Source organism: Scylla paramamosain, chromosome 11 (assembly GCF_035594125.1).
Source record: "Scylla paramamosain isolate STU-SP2022 chromosome 11, ASM3559412v1, whole genome shotgun sequence".
Lineage (NCBI taxonomy): Eukaryota > Metazoa > Arthropoda > Malacostraca > Decapoda > Portunidae > Scylla > Scylla paramamosain.
In genome coordinates this window covers 10,309,238-10,327,202 of record NC_087161.1, presented here as the reverse complement: position 1 = coordinate 10,327,202, position 17,965 = coordinate 10,309,238, and the positions used below count along the sequence as shown (strand labels likewise).

The 17,965-nt window shown below is 38.5% G+C and overlaps 1 protein-coding gene across 3 annotated transcripts in view; it reads right to left on the bottom strand.

The window, feature by feature from the left end:
* Window positions 1-7,464: 7,464 nt before the first annotated feature.
* The window catches only part of LOC135104934 (autophagy protein 12-like), a 33,452-nt gene continuing 22,951 nt past the window's right edge, over window positions 7,465-17,965 (bottom strand). For 2 of the 3 annotated variants that reach the window (XM_064012720.1, XM_064012722.1), the window contains one exon: window positions 7,465-10,552. In XM_064012720.1, coding sequence (XP_063868790.1) covers window positions 10,430-10,552 — 123 coding nt within the window. In that variant the 3' untranslated portion in view covers window positions 7,465-10,429. Of the gene's footprint in view, window positions 10,553-16,560; window positions 16,717-17,965 lie in introns of all 3 variants that reach the window. The other variant, XR_010270611.1, reaches the window with a different exon arrangement.

The window sequence follows — 17,965 nt, the reverse complement described above, 5'->3', positions numbered from 1 at the left end:
GCAACTGCACGCCAGACACTTTGTTCAAAATCGATGGTTAGAGCTTCAACTTTTAGTTCACCCAGAAAGTCTTTAATCTTGCCAAACACTTTCTTGTAATCCTTGCGCCTCTTTCCTGACATCATTACAAACAACAGCGGCACTTGTTTAAAAGCTATAGATAAGCCTTAGAGCTCTGAAACTTTCACACGATGTTGCCAGAACATAGCTTGATTTTTTGAGGCGGGAAACTCAAAAACGTATTTTGGGTCGAAAACATCAATATAAAGCCTGGGTACCCCCCTTAAGGTTGTTATCACAATGTACAAATGTATGAATGCTGAATAATTGTGTGAATGGGCGTTGTACAACTTTAAAAGTAGCATCGGCATACCAATGCTTTGCCCTCCTGAGCAGGGACAGTTGGTCCTGTGTGGAAAACATCAAATGTCATCTATCACCAACAGTAATATCGTATTGCAGGAAGTTTTCAGGAATGTGTGTTTCACTTAACCCAAAACTCAAATCTAATGGTTCTGCAGGACGTGCAGCCCTCTGCTTACGATTTCCTTGATTGGCAAGGTTTTGTGGCGCAGGTAACGAGAGTAGAGGCTTATTGGGGTCTGCTTCATCACACAAGACCTCATCAACAATATCTGCAGCAGACCAAAACTCATCTTCCATGGCCTTTTTCTTGATCGTAGACGAAATTTTGCTTGCAATTAATGGGCAGGCCTCTGGAGGATGGCAATGTTGATTGGTACCTCTTTCATATATGCTGTCCATTTATTTTATTTTAGCCTCACATGTTACTCTTTTATTCCTCACAACATATCTCCAGTGAGCTGCAACACTTGTTTTCCGTTTTATTGCATATGAATAGCCCAAACTGTCAATTAACTTGTTACTTCCTCTTTGAGATGATTGTAACACTTTCTCGAGTAATTTCGTCCTCGAGAACCGTATGTATATCTGTGAGTAAGGGATCTTCTACATAAATAGGACCTGTTTCACATTCATTTTCAGTGTCCATGCTTACGTCAGTTACATTTTCTATTGGCATAACACATTCCACGAGAGTAGCTTCATTTTCAGTATCCATGCTATGTATGCTCATGTCAGTCGCATTTTCTATAGGCATTGCACATTCCACAGGACTACCAACAGTTTCATTTTCGTTCTCCTTGCATTGGTTACACACCCAATCTATGTCTTGTCTTAATTTTACAGCTTTCCTGTACTCCATCCTTGTCATTCCTTCACATAGTAGTGCTTCCTATTGGAATTTAAACATTTGCTTTAGTTTCCCCATGAAATTTAAAAGTTTCTCGCTATCTTCCAATAACAGGTGTATTATGTATTATTCATTCATTAGAATATTATTTAACAAACCAAGTAAAAAAAGTCTGTACCTGTAAAGGACGCACTATTTGCCGACAGACCAAACAGTGATCAGATCGCAGCCCTGCTGGATGAGCCATTACCCATAGAGTAAGTAACTTGTGACTAGTATGTTGTACTTTGATAAACTGTCACCTGTTTATAATATTTTCCTTGAAGTTGAAAAACAAATGAAAAGAAATTTTATCGGTCACTTTTTTGCTTAAAGAAAAAAAAAAAAAAATCTACAAAACTAATCAGCGAATTTCAGCAAAAATTGGGGATTTGCTTTTGTAGGTACTAAAGTACATACACACCAAAAATCATGAGGATCGGACAAATATGAATGTCACTTCTAAGAGTAACAGGCATCCCTTTCCCTTAAACAATTTAACATGCAAAAGACATATTACATGATATTATTAACACCACCAGCTTTATTATCCTTAAGCTTGCACTTCAGTTCCTCAGCTTCAGTTACTTTTTTATTTAATGGAACATCAGCATGAAGATTAATATTAATTCCAAGGTGTTCATTACTATCATCTACTTCAGCTAGACACTTAAAATTATCTTTACTCTGTGACCAGAATTGATATATCAGATTTTTCTTTTATCAATTGCAAAAATTTGCATTTCTCAGCTTTGAAATAAAATTTTTTTTCTTTTATTTGGACTCTCAATTTTCTTTTTGTATTTCTTAGTCTTCCTGGTCAAGTCATTATAGGAGGTCTTGGTTTTCAAAGCATTGTTTTTATGTTTCACCTCTTGTCTACTCACATGAGATTGCTTGTCATAAGTTACCATTGCTCTATTGTTAGATTTCTTTGTGAATTTCTTACCTTTCCTAGGGAACATTTTCAAGGCTGGGTCAATAGGTTATTCAACTCATTAAAAGATTTAAGATTGGCATTTTCAATTACACTTAGGACATAGTCACAATTTATTTTTTAAATATATTCATCTGCTTTACTCTCATTTGCCTAGTTTGATGTTTTCCTCACAAAGATTAATCTTTTCTATTCTTCCCATTCTCAGTGCAACAAAGTAATTTTCCTCTTTATTCTGGAAATTCTTAAAGGTAAGGGATATACCACTATAGACATCTAAGAAAAGTAGGTCAAAATCATACACCTTAAATATTTGCACCATGGTTAAAAGTACAGGCGATCCAATGATAGTCTGCAACAATAATGAAAATTGCAGTTGCCTTACCATCATCTAGTCTCCCATTAAATATACACACCATATCATTCTTGCATATATCCAATAACTTTTTGCCATAACCATTAACATTACTTGTCACATGAATACCTCTCTATTGGGATGTTACACTTCAACAGATTATAATTATTTATCATGTCCAATATCATTCTTGACTGATCATCACCTGAGATATACTCACTAACATGGTCAGTGTCAGAAACAACACTTATGTGAGCATTAAAATCTCCACACATTACAAGGTGATAGTCATCAACATAATAATCCAACAAAAAATCATCCAATACCTCTAAAAGCTCTACACTTGAATATCTAGAATTACTTGGTGGGATAAAGACAGATGTAATAATGTGTTTCCCTAACCTTAAACATGACTTGTCAAGGATAAGAGATAGGAAAGAATCTGAAGTCCCACAAATAGGTTTCAAATAATGCTTCAATTAATTTTTCACAGCAATCATAATGCCACCTACCTTATATAAACTGATTTTGTTTCTTACATGATAGTAAACTTCAAAGCCAGTGCTAGCGAACAAATCCTTCACATTCTGCATATCAATGTCATCACATCTAATTTCACTAAAACACGAATCATGACTTAAATCAATAAAATTTCACAATTTGTTCTTGAGACCACAGACATTTCATGACATTAAAGAAATATCTTTACAAATCACTGAAACATTACACTTGTTACTATTAACTCATAGTTTATCTCGAGAAACAGGTTTTCTTGGTCGTATTCCTGACCATCTTGGAGATACGCCCAACATTCTTGACCTTTTCGTGACCTCTAATCCTTCTGCTTATGCTTGTCACCCTTTTTTCTCTGTTGGGCTCCTCTGATCACAATCTTATATCTGTATCTTGTCCTATTGCTCCAATCCCTCCTCAGGATCCTCCTAAGCGAAGGTGCCTCTGGCGTTTTGCCTCTACTAGTTGGAGGGACCTGAGGAGATATTTTGCTGATTTTCCTTGGAATGATTACTGCTTCCGTGTCAGTGACCCGTCTTTGTGTGCTGAGCGCATAACAGAGGTGATAGTGTCTGGCATGGAGGCATACATTCCTCACTCTTTCTCGTCCTAAACCTTCTAAACCTTGGTTTAACACAGATTGTTCTCGTGTTATACATGATAGAGAGGTGGCCCACAAAAGTTACTTAAGCCTTCCATCACCAGAATCTCATGCACTTTATATTTCTGCCCAGAACCATGCCAAGTCCGTTCTCCAACTAGCCAAAAACTCCTTCATTAACAGAAAGTGTCAAAACCTTTCAAGATCTAACTCCCCTCATGACTTCTGGCATCTAGCCAAAAAATATCTCCAATAACTTTGCTTCTTCTTCTTTCCTTCCTTTATTTCAACCAGATGGCACCACTGCTATCACATCTGTTTCTAAAGCTGAACTCTTTGCTCAAACCTTTGCTAAAAACTCTAACTTGGACGATTCTGGGCTTGTTCCTCCCTCTGACTACTTCATGCCACCTATTAAAATTCTTTGCAATGATGTTTTCCATGCCCTTGCTGGCCTAAACCCTTGGAAGGCTTATGGACCTGATGGGGTCCCTCCTATTGTTCTCCGAAACTGTTCCTCCATGCTTACACCTTGCCTAGTCAAACTCTTTCAGTATGGGTTCCATCAAGGCTGCTCTACTGGTGATCTTCTGGCTTGCCTTACTGAATCTTGGTCATCCTCTTTTAGAGATTTTGGTGAAACTTTTGCTGTTGCCTTGGATATATCAAAAGCTTTTGATAGAGTCTGGCACAAAGCTTTGACTTCCAAACTACCCTCCTACGGCTTCTCTCCTTCTCTCTGTAACTTCATCTCAAGTTTCCTTTCTGACCGTTCTATTGCTGCTGTGGTCACTGCTCTTCTCCTAAATCTATTAACAGTGGTTTTCCTCAGGGTTCTGTCCTGTCACCCACTCTCTTCTTATTATTCATTAATGATCTTCTAAACCAAACTTCTTGTCCTATCCACTCCTACGCTGATGGTACCACCCTGCACTTTTCCACTTCTTTTCATAGACATCCAACCCTTCAGGAGGTAAACATTTCATGCAGGGAAGCCACAGAACGCTTGACTTCTGATCTTTCTAAAATTTCTGATTGGGGCAGAGCAAACTTAGTATTGTTCAATGCCTCAAAACTCAATTTCTCCACGTATCAACTCGACACAACCTTCCAGACAACTATCCCCTCTTCTTCAATGACACTCAACTGTCCCCCTCTTCTACACTGAACATCCTTGGTCTGTCCTTTACTTATAATCTGAACTGGAAACTTCACATCTCATCTCTAGCTAAAACAGCTATGAAGTTAGGCGTTCTGAGACGTCTTCGCCAGCTTTTCTCACCCCCCCCCCCAGCTGCTAACTCTGTACAAGGGCTTTATCCGTCCATGTATGGAGTATGCTTCACATGTCTGGGGGGGTTCCACTCATACTGCTCTTCTAGATAGGGTGGAATCAAAAGCTATTCATCTCATCAACTACTCTCCTCTAACTGACTGTCTTCAGCCTCTCTCTCACCGCCGCAATGTTGCATCTCTAGCTGTCTTCTACCGCTATTTTCATGCTAACTGCTCTTCTGATCTTGCTAACTGCATGCCTCCCCTCCTCCCAAAGCCTCGCTGCACAAGACTTTCTTCTTTCTCTCACCCCTATTCTGTCCACCTCTCTAACGCAAGAGTTAACCAGTATTCTCAATCATTCATCCCTTTCTCTGGTAAACTCTGGAACTCCCTGCCCTGCCTGCTTCTGTATTTCCACCTACCTAAGACTTGAATTCCTTCAAGAGGGAGGTTTCAAGACCCTTCTTCATCAATTTTTGACTACTGCTTTGAACCTTTTAAGGGACTGGCATTTCAGTGGGCATTTTTTTTATTGGATTTTTGTTGCCCTTGGCCAGTGTCCTTCCTACATAAAAAAAAAAAAAGAACATGGTTGTACTCCACACATGTCCTATACAGTATTTTTCCACACTATGATCCATTTGTAGTCATTTCTAGTCCAGTGTCACTATACCCGCTTTGCTCAGGTCATCTAGAGTTTTGTTGATCTCTATGGCCCGGTTCAGATTGTTTGTCAACCAAGCCACAATTCTGCTGTTCCTTGTTGTAACATTCTTCACGCCAACTTTTTCCTTCACCATATGCCTCATCACAGATCATACGGGTGTCAGGTCTTCATTGATGGACACAGCTTTTTTCCTCAGTTCACCTTTTTTATGCAGTAGCGCATTTCTCTTCTTTTTCAACAAAATCTCACAATGAATGGGTGTTCATGGTCTCAAGGTTTTCCCAATTGGTGAACCATTGAGATATCATCAGCTTGTAAACTGACACCCATGCTCGAAGCAAGCTTGATCACTCTCTTCCAGTGCCTCCTCACTTTCTTCACTTTCCTCCTCCATTCCATAAATGCATGGATTATCACTTCTCTGGTATTGCTCAATCTGTCGCATTCATACTTCATTTGCAGGGCTTGCCATTGTAACAAGAAGCTATCAACTGTTTGACTTTTCACTTCAGTTATCCTGTCCATGGCTGTAGTCATGGTAACACTGATACAGTAATTACCTTGGCTATTTCAGGTAACAAGATGTCCATTAAGTCTTTTGCCATCTTCGTCATGTCCTTCTTCTTGGTGATGGAGATGGTTTTCAGCTCTTCCTTTACTTTCTCACCAACACTTCCATGTCTGTAGAGAGCACTTCAGCCATGGCAAAGGAATAGGGAACAAAAATGGGAGCTCAAACAGGCACATCTGCTTGCCATGGCAGCCAGAGAGAGAGAGAGAGAGAGAGAGAGAGAGAGGAGAGAGAGAGAGAGAGAGAGAGAGAGAGAGAGAGAAAACACACACGCTATGCCTGTAGAGAGAGAGAGAGAGAGAGAGAGAGAGAGAGAGAGAGAGAGAGAGAGAGAGAGAGAGAGAGAGAGAGAGAGAGAGAGAGAGAGAGAGAAAACACACACGCTATGCCTGTAGAGAGAGAGAGAGAGAGAGAGAGAGAGAGAGAGAGAGAGAGAGAGAGAGAGAGAGAGAGAGAGAGAGAGAGAGAGAGAGAGAGAGAGAGAGAGAGAGAGAGAGAGAGAGAGAGAAAACACACACACTATGCCTGTAGAGAGAGAGAGAGAGAGAGAGAGAGAGAGAGAGAGAGAGAGAGAGAGAGAGAGAGAGAGAGAGAGAGAGAGAGAGAGAGAGAGAAAACACACACTATGCCTGTAGAGAGAGAGAGAGAGAGAGAGAGAGAGAGAGAGAGAGAGAGAGAGAGAGAGAGAGAGAGAGAGAGAGAGAGAGAGAGAGAGAGAGAGAGAGAGAGAGAGAGAGAGAGAGAGAGAGAGAGAGAGAGAGAGAGAGAGAGAGAGAGAGAGAGAGAGAGAGAGAGAGAGAGAGAGAGAGAGAGAGAGAGAGAGAGAGAAAAACACTCACTATGCCTGTAGAGAGAGAGAGAGAGAGAGAGAGAGAGAGAGAGAGAGAGAGAGAGAGAGAGAGAGAGAGAGAGAGAGAGAGAGAGAGAGAGAGAGAGAGAGAGAGAGAGAGAGAGAGAGAGAGAGAGAGAGACACACACACACACACACACACTATGCCTGTAGAGAGAGAGAGAGAGAGAGAGAGAGAGAGAGAGAGAGAGAGAGAGAGAGAGAGAGAGAGAGAGAGAGAGAGAGAATGCATAACTGGCAACTTACACCTGCTGGCTGGACGTGGGTCCAGCCAGCCCAGCACAACACAGACTGTTCATTGTTCCTCCGATGTAGACTTGCTGGGGTGTTTTGGCTGTTGGTAGGTGTAACTAATTTTTTCCCCCCTTCTTTACAACAACCTCAACCAAAATTATTATTTCATTTTATTTTTCTGCCCTATGTTTGATGAAATAAGACAATTTGCATAGAAAATGTATTTAATGAATGGTACATTACAGATCACTTATGAAGTCACACACACACACACACACAACACACGCACACACACACAAACCTTTACTTATTCCACACAGAGTATAAGTAGGCATTCATATGTCAGCTAGCTATCACTGTTTTTCTTTTTTATATGCAATATCTTCAATCATCATTCTGACAGGTATGTAACAATAATTTATACATTCTTCATTATACTGATGCCATTTCTTGACACAATAGCAACACATTTCACACAAGACTTCAATGAATACTTGCTTTCTTTCTTTCTAAGTGATACATATAGGTATGTGTGTGTAGTTACCAATTTAGTTTCACCTAGTTGTTGTGTACAGGGTGTCCCATGAGTTAAGGTACATACTTCAGGATTTGATAGTTTGAGTAATTCAAAGTTGAGAATACTATACACATATGCTGTGTTTTACTTCATTTTGTGAGAAATTGATATATAAGTTGTGTGTTGTAGGAGACGCTTGCCTGGATGGGCTTCCACCTCCTTCCTTCCCTCCTCAGCTCACTACACACTCAAGTGGTACTGCATGGCATTAAGTGATCATTTTTTGTGCACAATCTATGCAGTCAAATCCTTACGGGAAATAGCAAATGGCATGTTAAATTTTTGTATGTGTCAGTGAAGAAAATGTACAGGTAACACAGCAATACAGTGTTGTTAAGTGCTACTTTTCAAAACATACATGGCAACTCACTGCAACTGTCACTCCCTCAACACTCAACAATCAACAGTTGATGTCTTGACACCTAAGTGACAACTCTCCTTAATCAGCAGACTGCCAAAGTGCACCTCTTGCTATGGTGAAGATGCCTTTCACATTCAGTAACAATAAGTATTTGGACAAAATATTCATGTGATGATATTCATGACATGATATTCACTCTGTGATGGGAATACCTGGTTGCAGCAGCAGAATACAGGCACAGGTAACACAAGACATAAGACAACCAGATAACAGTGTGTCAGCATCTCCCTGAAAGAGGATGTTTTTCTGGTACTTCTGCAGTAGCTGAGCATGTTGGACCAGCTCAAGGTGGCATCATCCAGGTGACAATACAAAACCCCACCATCAGTACAAGAATACAAATACAAATACTGAAAGGGGCAAAATTCACAGAACATAGCAAAATTTGAAATCACTTAAATTTAATCTGTCATTTGTTGTTTCTTGTAAGGCTCTGAATGCATAGATCATACACAATAAATGATCACTTAATGCTGCGCGGTGCCACTCAAGTATGTAGTGAGCCAAGGAGGGAAAGAAGGAGGTAGAAACCCACCCAGGTGAGCACCTCCTGCAACACACAACTTATGTGTTAATTTCTTGCAAAATAAAGCAAAATGCAGCAAATGTGTATAGAGTATTTTTGACTTAGAATTACTTGAACTATGTATCTTAACTTGCAAGACACCCTGTATAAAGCATGAACTTCAACAATGTCTCCTTATCGATATCTGTAAGTCTTTCCTTGGGCTGATATATATCAGAGAAAATAAAATAATGCATGGAGCAGTATTCAGGTGCCAGCTTAGGTAATGACATGTATATCACACATGAGTCACAACGCTACAAATATATTGCAAATGTTGACAATCTTGGAATCAAGATGGTGCATACACCCTTCATATCTCAGTTTTATGTTGCACAAGATAGACTCAAAATCTTGCCCACATTTTCTTCGCCAAACATTGTAAAATTTGTATTTTCTAATGTAATTAAGCAATATATATATATATATATATATATATATATATATATATATATATATATATATATATATATATATATATATATATATATATATATATATATATATATATATATATATATATATATATATATATATATTTTTTTTTATTTTTTATTTTTTCATAAAATAAACATTACATGACAAGATCATCTCACGGGAAACACAATGAACTGAATTCATATATGTCCACAATATAACTTTTCAATGCATGAAAAAGTTGTGAAAATAGCTAACAATAATATATTTTTAAACATCCCATCCACTATGCTTCTACTGAAGTAATGCTACCCAGGATCCCTCTGCTTAACATTCTTCCCTTATAATTCTAACATGGATCATGCATCAACTTTGGTGCCATTTCTTCCAATGATGAGTAAAATCCCTTTTTACTATTTGTCATTTTGATAATTAAACAAGTTTTCTTTTTTCTATTATACAGAAAGTTAATGCTATCTAGTCTTATGTATTCATATATTTAATCACATTTACATTTTTTTTTTCTAACTAGCAACATAAGAACATCTGATCTGCATTTTAATCTGTCAAGTTAAGAATTTCTCACAGACTTTTTTGCAGTGTTCACATTATAATATTTCACTTGATTTACTGACATTTGCTTAAAGTACAATGCTTTATTTATCATATCTATTTGCCAGGTTGACATCCTGTGCAAATGATGGGTAGGAAAGACCACACATCCACATACATACACTCACCAATGAGCATTCCTTCACATTTTATCCTCTAGGAGAAAGAGGACCAATCCTCCCTGACCACACTGCCTGAATGAATGTCTGTTACACAGCAACATTTACTATTTTTTGACGTATGTTATCTAATCCCCTTTTAGTTTGTGTTCCCAATTAAAAATCACTCAGTTTTCTAAGCTACATGTATTTTTCTCTTTCTTTTGCCAAATACCATTTATTCTTTCAATTTGTTTCTATCACTTGATATGAACAGATAATTTTTTTGTTTTTATTAAATTACTATACAGTTATCAACCACTTTTTTTTTATTCATAAACTAAATTTCAGACTTCACAGCACAAACAGTTTTAGATTTAATGTTTTTCAAATATAATTTTTTAGTGTTTGTCTTAGTCAACCTTTGGCTCATGTCTTTTATTTCATAGACTCTCCCTTTCACTCACAGAGCTGACCCCATTCACCCCCATGCTTGGGTACGGCAGTAGTGCAACACCAACTTTCCATCGGAACCAAAGCACTCATACAAGTTTCTTACCACTTGGTCAGGTGCTGGTGCAAAGCTCTGGTTCACATACACAAACTGAGGAAAACAGGAAGTAGCAAGAGTCAGATGGATAAACACAGAATAGAAGTCTTTCTGTGAAAAGATTAAATTAGGGATATCATAAAGAGCATTGACAAAAGGGAAGCATTTACTCAATATGTAATATGTATTCAGATGAATTTTACAGATACATGGAAAATATTGGTTTTTAGAGCTGCATAATATATGTACAAAGTCTAAAAAGATATGGAAAGGTACTCCAGACTTGGAGTATCCAACGCCTTATTTAAGAAAAAAAAATTACAATATAGGTTAGTATGTTTTAACCCTCTCACACACTGGATGCATATATGTGTCAAAATGTCTTGATGCAAAACTGCACTAATCCACAAGTGCATCAAAAAATTTATTTATATTCATTAAAAAAATGTTCTGGTGAAAATGTGTCAATTTTTGGCAAGTCAAAGATGAGCATAAGTTTCATAAAAGTAATGAATTAGCAATACTGAGACTTCCCAGAATAGGCCACCCAGAAGATAATTTGTCAGCTTCAGCCAGTGACCCTAGCTGTCTGCACACTGTCTCCATTTTCTGTCGGATATTGCCTATATATAAGATAAATGGAGTTGCCATACACATTGCCTATGTTATCTACATAACTTTTGATTGTGCAAGGTGAATTACTTGTGTAGTAATGCAGAACCTTGTTCCATATTTTCAGGAAAAATCTTACAGAGGAAAGAAAACTAAACATGTCAAACAGGAAGAGATCCAGTGAGACTGAGATTGAAAGGGATCACGAATAGGCAGAGACTAAAGACAGTGAAATTTACACTGATGCAGGAGACAGTGATAGCGAAGTATTGTGGAGGGAAAACTTGCCAGTACCCCTTGTCACCACCACCAACCCATCCAGTCAGGACAGCTACACAAATAACTTTCTCACTTGACCATTCTTCCCTCATTGCACAAGGATTATCTCCCTTCCCCTTGCTTTCCATGTGCCCCTTCTGACTCACTACCCACTACACAGACCTCAGCCATTCTTCCTCATTTGAGATGAATGGTGATCTCAGTTTTCCTTTATTTTCTTGAGATTTAATTGACATATCACAATGACAATAGTACCATTGTAAAGCTCATAAAAAGATGATTTAGGTGATGTGTAGCATGTAGAATGCTTGCAGGAAAAGTTTTGAGCTACAAGATTGTGAACATTTTCTGGTTTCTTGTTCATTTTTGTAGGAAAAAATTAGTGAAATTAATTTTGTGAATTTTTTTTATATGATCATCATACAGATAATTTTCTTGTGAATCGAGTGATATATAATATGCGCTTACTTCTGAGATTTTTAGGGAAGATATCTGTTTCTAAATCAAAGTTTTGCAAGGCATATGGAGAGGCCAGAAATCCCTGCCAACTGAAGTGACACTGGAAAGAAAACTTATGAAACTTACTGGTCTACAAGAGAGTTAAGTACACGCTTTACTAACCCCCTTCATTGAAAGAAAAATAAACAGACAAATATTATATATATATATATATATATATATATATATATATATATATATATATATATATATATATATATATATATATATATATATATATATATATATATATATATATACTCGTACAGTCAACCCTCAGACCCGCTTTTTTAAACATTGTAGTTAGTTTCACTAACCCCACAGTTGGGTTCATTAAACACTGGATGCAAGCCCCAATGTTAAGTTAGTAAATACTAAGCTTTGCTCATAGGTAAGCAGCTCTGGTTCCATCAGCAACAAAGAAAAGTTGTTGAATTTTGTTATTTCTCATTTACTAGATCAACTTTTGCATTTTCCTGCCACCTATAGCTAAAGGAAGAGGTGATCTATCCATATATGCCTTCAGGATTATCACATAATATATAATAGTGAGGAAATCTGTGATTGTATAGTGATGTTTGAAGCAATCAGGAGAGTGGCTTGATCAGAGGTGAGCGTGGGAAATATTTTGGCTGGTAATATACGCTCATGTCTCAATACTTTGGTCCTTGCTTTAATGGATTTTGGAAGCAGTGGACAAAATCTGGAGCAGCAGACTCAATTTGAAAGTCCCGTGTGCTACAGATGGAGTTGTGGTAACACTGGACATGAACCGTTTGTTGCAAGCTGTCAGTTTGTTTACATCAGTGTAACAAGGCATGTAACTCATTGTTTCATGGTTTTTGTTCTTTTTATTGTTGTGTTTGAATTATCATCATTTTCTATAACCATACTATCTGGAGAGAAAGTAGAAAAGACAGCCAGTAAGTGACCTTGATGCAATGCTCTCTCTCTCTCTCTCTCTGTATTTATCTTGTTATATTTACCTAGTTATAATTTACAGGGCCTGAGCTATGCTCGTGTGGTCCCGTCTCCATAACTGTATGTCCAGTTTTTCCTTAAAGTTGTGCACACTTGTTGCTGATACTACATCCTCACTTAGCTTGTTCCAAACTTCTATATTTCTCTGTGGAAAACTTTATTTCTCTATGTTATTCAAGCATCTTCCTTTTCTTAGTTTTTTGCTGTGGCCTTGTGTGTATCTGGTATTTTCTACTTCTCTCTGCAGCAGTTTTTCATTATCAATTTCTTCCACTCTATTCCACAATTTATAAATCAAAAGTAAGTCTCCCCTTTCTCTTCTTTGTTCCAATGTTAGCAGGTTCATTTCCTTTAACCTGTCTTCATATGTTAATTCTTCCAGTTTTAGAACCATCTTCATTGCCATCTATTGTATCCTTTCTAGTTTTTTGACATGTTTCTTCTTGTATGGAGAACACTAATTCAGCATATTCCAGCTTTGGTCTAATCATAGTGGTAATTATCTTTCTCATATCTTTATCCATGTAGTGGAATGCTGTTCCAATATTTCTCACCATTTTATATGTATTTCTCAATATCTTTTCTACGTGCTTCTCCGACTGTTGACTATCCTGTATTGTCACTCCCATATCTTTCTCTTTTTGTATTTTTATTATTTCTTCATTTCCCATTTTATATATCCATTTTGGTCTCTTAGTCCTCTTGTAGAATTTCAGTCTTTGTTGTTTCTTATATGTTTTTGTAATTTTGGATCATCTGCAAACTCTTGTAACTCTTTACTCCTTCAGGCACATCATTTATGTAGTCAGGAAAAGTAATGGTGCCAGCAATGAGCCTTGTTTTTTTTTTTTTTTTTTTTATGTAGGAGGGACACTGGCCAAGGGCAACAAAAATCCAATAAAAAAAATAAATAAAAAAATGCCCACTGAAATGCCAGTCCCATAAAAGGGTCCAGAGTAGTAGTAAAAAATTGAAGGATAAGTGTCTTGAAACCTCCCTCTTGAAAGAATTCAAGTCATAGGAAGGTGGAAATAGAGAAGCAGGCAGGGAGTTCCAGAGTTTACCAGAGAAAGGGATGAATAATTGAGAATACCGGTTAACCCTTGCCTTAGAGAGGTGGACAGAATAGGGATGAGAGAAAGAAGAAAGTCTTGTGCAGCGAGGCCGCGGGAGGATGGGAGGCATGCAGTTAGCAAGATCAGAAGAGCAGTTAGCATGAAAATAGCGGTAGAAGACAGCTAGAGATGCAACAATGCAGCGGTGAGAGAGAGGCTGAAGACAGCCAGTTAGAGGAGAGGAGTTGATGAGACGAAAAGCTTTTGATTCCACCCTATCTAGACGAGCAGTATGAGTGGAACCCCCTCAGACATGTGAAGCATACTCCATACATGGACGGATAAGGCCCTTGTACAAAGTTAGCAGCTACGGGGGTGAGAAAAACTGGCGGAGACGTCTCAGAAGGCCTAACTTCCTAGAAGCTGTTTTAGCTAGAGATGAGATGTCAAGTTTCCAGTTCAGATTATAAGTAAAGGACAGACCGAGGATGTTCAGTGTAGAAGGGTGGGACAGTTCAGTGTCATTGAAGAAGAGAGGATAGTTGTCTGGAAGGTGGTGTGTCGAGTTGATAGATGGAGGAATTGAGTTTTTGAGGCATTGAACAATACCGAGTTTGTTCTGCCCCAGTCAGAAATTTAAGAAAGATCATAAGTCAAGTGTTCTGTGGCTTCCCTGCATGAAATGTTTATCTCCTGAAGGGCTGGATGTCTATGAAAAGACGTGGAAAAGTGCAGGGTGGTATCATCAGCGTAGGAGTGGATAGGACAAGAAGTTTGGTCCTGTGGGTGACAGGACAGAACCCTGAGGAACACCACTGTTAATAGATTTAAGAGAAGAACAGTGAACGTCTACCATAGCAACAACAGAACAGTCAGAAAGGAAACTTGAGATGAAGTTACAGAGAGAAGGATAGAAGCCGTAGGAGGGTAGTTTGGAAATCAAAGCTTTGTGCCAGACTCTATCAAAAGCTTTTGATATGTCCAAGGCAACAGCAAAAGTTTCACCAAAATCTCTAAAAGAGGATCACCAAGACTCAGTAAGGAAAGCCAGAAGATCACCAGTAGAGCGGCCTTGACAGAACCCATACTGGCGATCAGATAGAAGGTTGTGAAGTGATACAGTAAAATCCCTCTCATCCGGCATTCGAGTATCCGGCAGCTTCAAGTATCCGGCACATTTTTCCCCGAGCCTTAAAATCAATAAAAAATCAATGTGTACTCATAAAATCGATTAAAATTCCCGCACGAGGCATACTTTGTCCCCTCGCCACCAGAGTGCACTGCTTTGCGCCACCCGCGACCCACTGCACTATGTTTACTCAGTGACTCAGTCCCGTGTGTGCACTGTTTATCGCCTGACGCCTTCATCATGCCTAAAGTTGTAGAAAAGAGGAAGCGTGTTGTGCTTACACTTAAGAAGCTGATCAGATCAGCTGCTAATTAAGATCAGCTGATCTTTGTTATGGTAAGATGCGTGAGTGTAGGGTGGTGATTGTGGACATAATTTCGCTTCTATTTAAGTATCCGGCAATATTCAAGTATCCGGCATGTCGGTGGTCCCGTTGATGCCGGATAAGAGGGATTTTACTGTAGATGTTTAAGAATCTTCCTGTTGAGGATAGATTAAAAAACTTTAGATAGGCAGGAAATGAAAGCAATAGGACGGTAGTTTGAGGGATTAGAACAGACACCCTTTTTAGGAACAGGCTGAATGTAGGCAAACTTCCAGCAAGAAGGAAAGGTAGACGTTTACAGACGGAGCTGAAAGAGTTTGACTAGGCAAGGTGCAAGCACAGAGGCACAGCTTCGGAGAAAAATAGGAGGGACCCCATCAGGTCCATAAGCCTTCCGAGGGTTTAGGTCAGCAAGGACATGGAAAACATCATTGCGAAGAATTTTAATAGGTAGCATGAAGTAGTTAGAGGGTGAAGAGGGAGGAACAAGCCCAGAATTGTCCAAGGTAGAGTTTTTAGCAAATGTTTGAGTGAAGAGTTTAGCTTTAGAAATAGATGTGATAGCAGTGGTGCCATCTGGTTGAAATAAAGGAGGGAAAGAAGAAGAAGCAAAGTTATTAGAGATATTTTTGGCTAGATGCCAGAAGTTATGAGGGGAGTTAGATCTTGAAAGGTTTTGACACTCTGTTAATGAATGAGTTTTTGGCTAGTTGGAGAACAGACTTGGCATGGTTCTGGGCAGAAATATAACGTGCATGAGATTCTGGTGATGGAAGTCTTAAATACCTTTTGTGGGCCACCTCTCTATCATGTATAGCACAAGAACAAGGTGTGTTAAACCAAGGTTTGGAAGGTTTAGGTCGAGAAAAAGAGTGAGGAATGTATGCCTCCATGCCAGACACTATCACCTCTGTTATGCGCTCAGCACACAAAGATGGGTCTCTGACACGGAAGCAGTAGTCATTCCAAGAAAAATCAGCAAAATACCTCCTCTGGTCCCCCAAACTAGCAGAGGGAAAACGCCAGAGGCACCTTCGCTTAGGGGGATCCTGAGGAGGGATTGGAGCAATAGGACAGGATACAGATATGAGATTGTGATTGGAGGAGCCCAATGGAGAAGAAAGGGTAACAGCATAAGCAGAAGGATTAGAGGTCAGGAAAAGGTCAAGAATGTTGGGCATACCTCCAAGATGGTCAAGAATATGAGTAGGATGATGCACCAATTGCTCTAGGTCGTGGAGGATAGCAAAGTTGAAGGCTAGTTCACCAGGATGGTCAGTGAAGGGAGAGGAAAGCCAAAGCTGGTGGTGAACATTGAAGTCTCCAAGAATGGAGATCTCTGCAAAAGGGAAGAGGGTCAGAATGTGCTCCACTTTGGAAGTTAAGTAGGTAAAGAATTTCTTATAGTCAGAGGAGTTAGGTGAGAGGTATATAGCACATATAAATTTAGTTTGAGAGTGACTCTGTAGTCATAGCCGGATGGTGGAAAACTCAGAAGATTCAAGAGCGTGGGCATGAGAGCTGGTTAAGTCATTACGCACATAAACACAACATTCAGCTTTGGATTGAAAATGAAGATAGAGAAAGTAGGAGCGAACAGAAAAGGGGATACTGTCAGTTGCCTCAGACACCTAAGTTTCAGTGAGGAAAAGGAGATGAGGTTTAGAAGAGGAGAAGTGGTGTTCTACAGATTGAAAATTAGATCTTAGACTGTGAATGTTGTAGAAGTTAATGAAGAAAAAGTTGAAGGGGGGTGTTAAGATACTTAGGGTCATCGACAGAGTGGTACTCCACTAACTACTTTTCTCCATTTCAATTTTGCATTTTTTTACTATAATTTCTCTTCTCTTTAAGTAACTTTCCATCCAGATTTTTTTATTTATCCACTTAATCCTCCTATATTTTCTAGCTTCCATAATAGCCTGTTGTGGGGAACTTTGTCAAAAGCTTATTTTAGATCTAAATACATAAAGTCTACCCATTCATCTGTCTTCTGTGTTATATCAGTCACTCTCAAATAGCTCATCAAATTTGTCACACAAGATTACTTTTGTCTAAAGCCATAGAAATTTTGTCCACTGCTTCTTTATCACTTTCTCACAGATATTACATATTAAGTTGGTCATTGATACTGGTCTATGGTTTAGTGGTTCTTCCTTCTTTCCACTTTTATAAATTGGCACTATGTCTGCTCTCTTCCATTCCTTAAACACTCTTCCAGTTGATACTGGGCACTTTATTATGTCATATACTGGTTCAATCGATTGTTTCATGCACTCTTAAAATGAAACCTGATACTCCATCCTGTCCTGTTACTTTTTTTTCTTCCAGTTCCTCCATCATTTTATAAGCTTCTTTGATTACTGTAATTTCCCACATTTGCTTCTTTGAATTCTGATTCTTCTGTGAAAACTTGTTGAAACTTTTTGTTTAGCAGTTCACTCATGTCTTTTGGGTCTTCATATGTTTAATTTCCATCCTTCAGCCTTTCTAGTTTTTCTTTTAGTTTAATTTTTACATTTATGAATTTGTTGAACAGTTTTGGTTCGTCTTTTCACTTTTCAACTATATCTTTTTCATGTAATTTC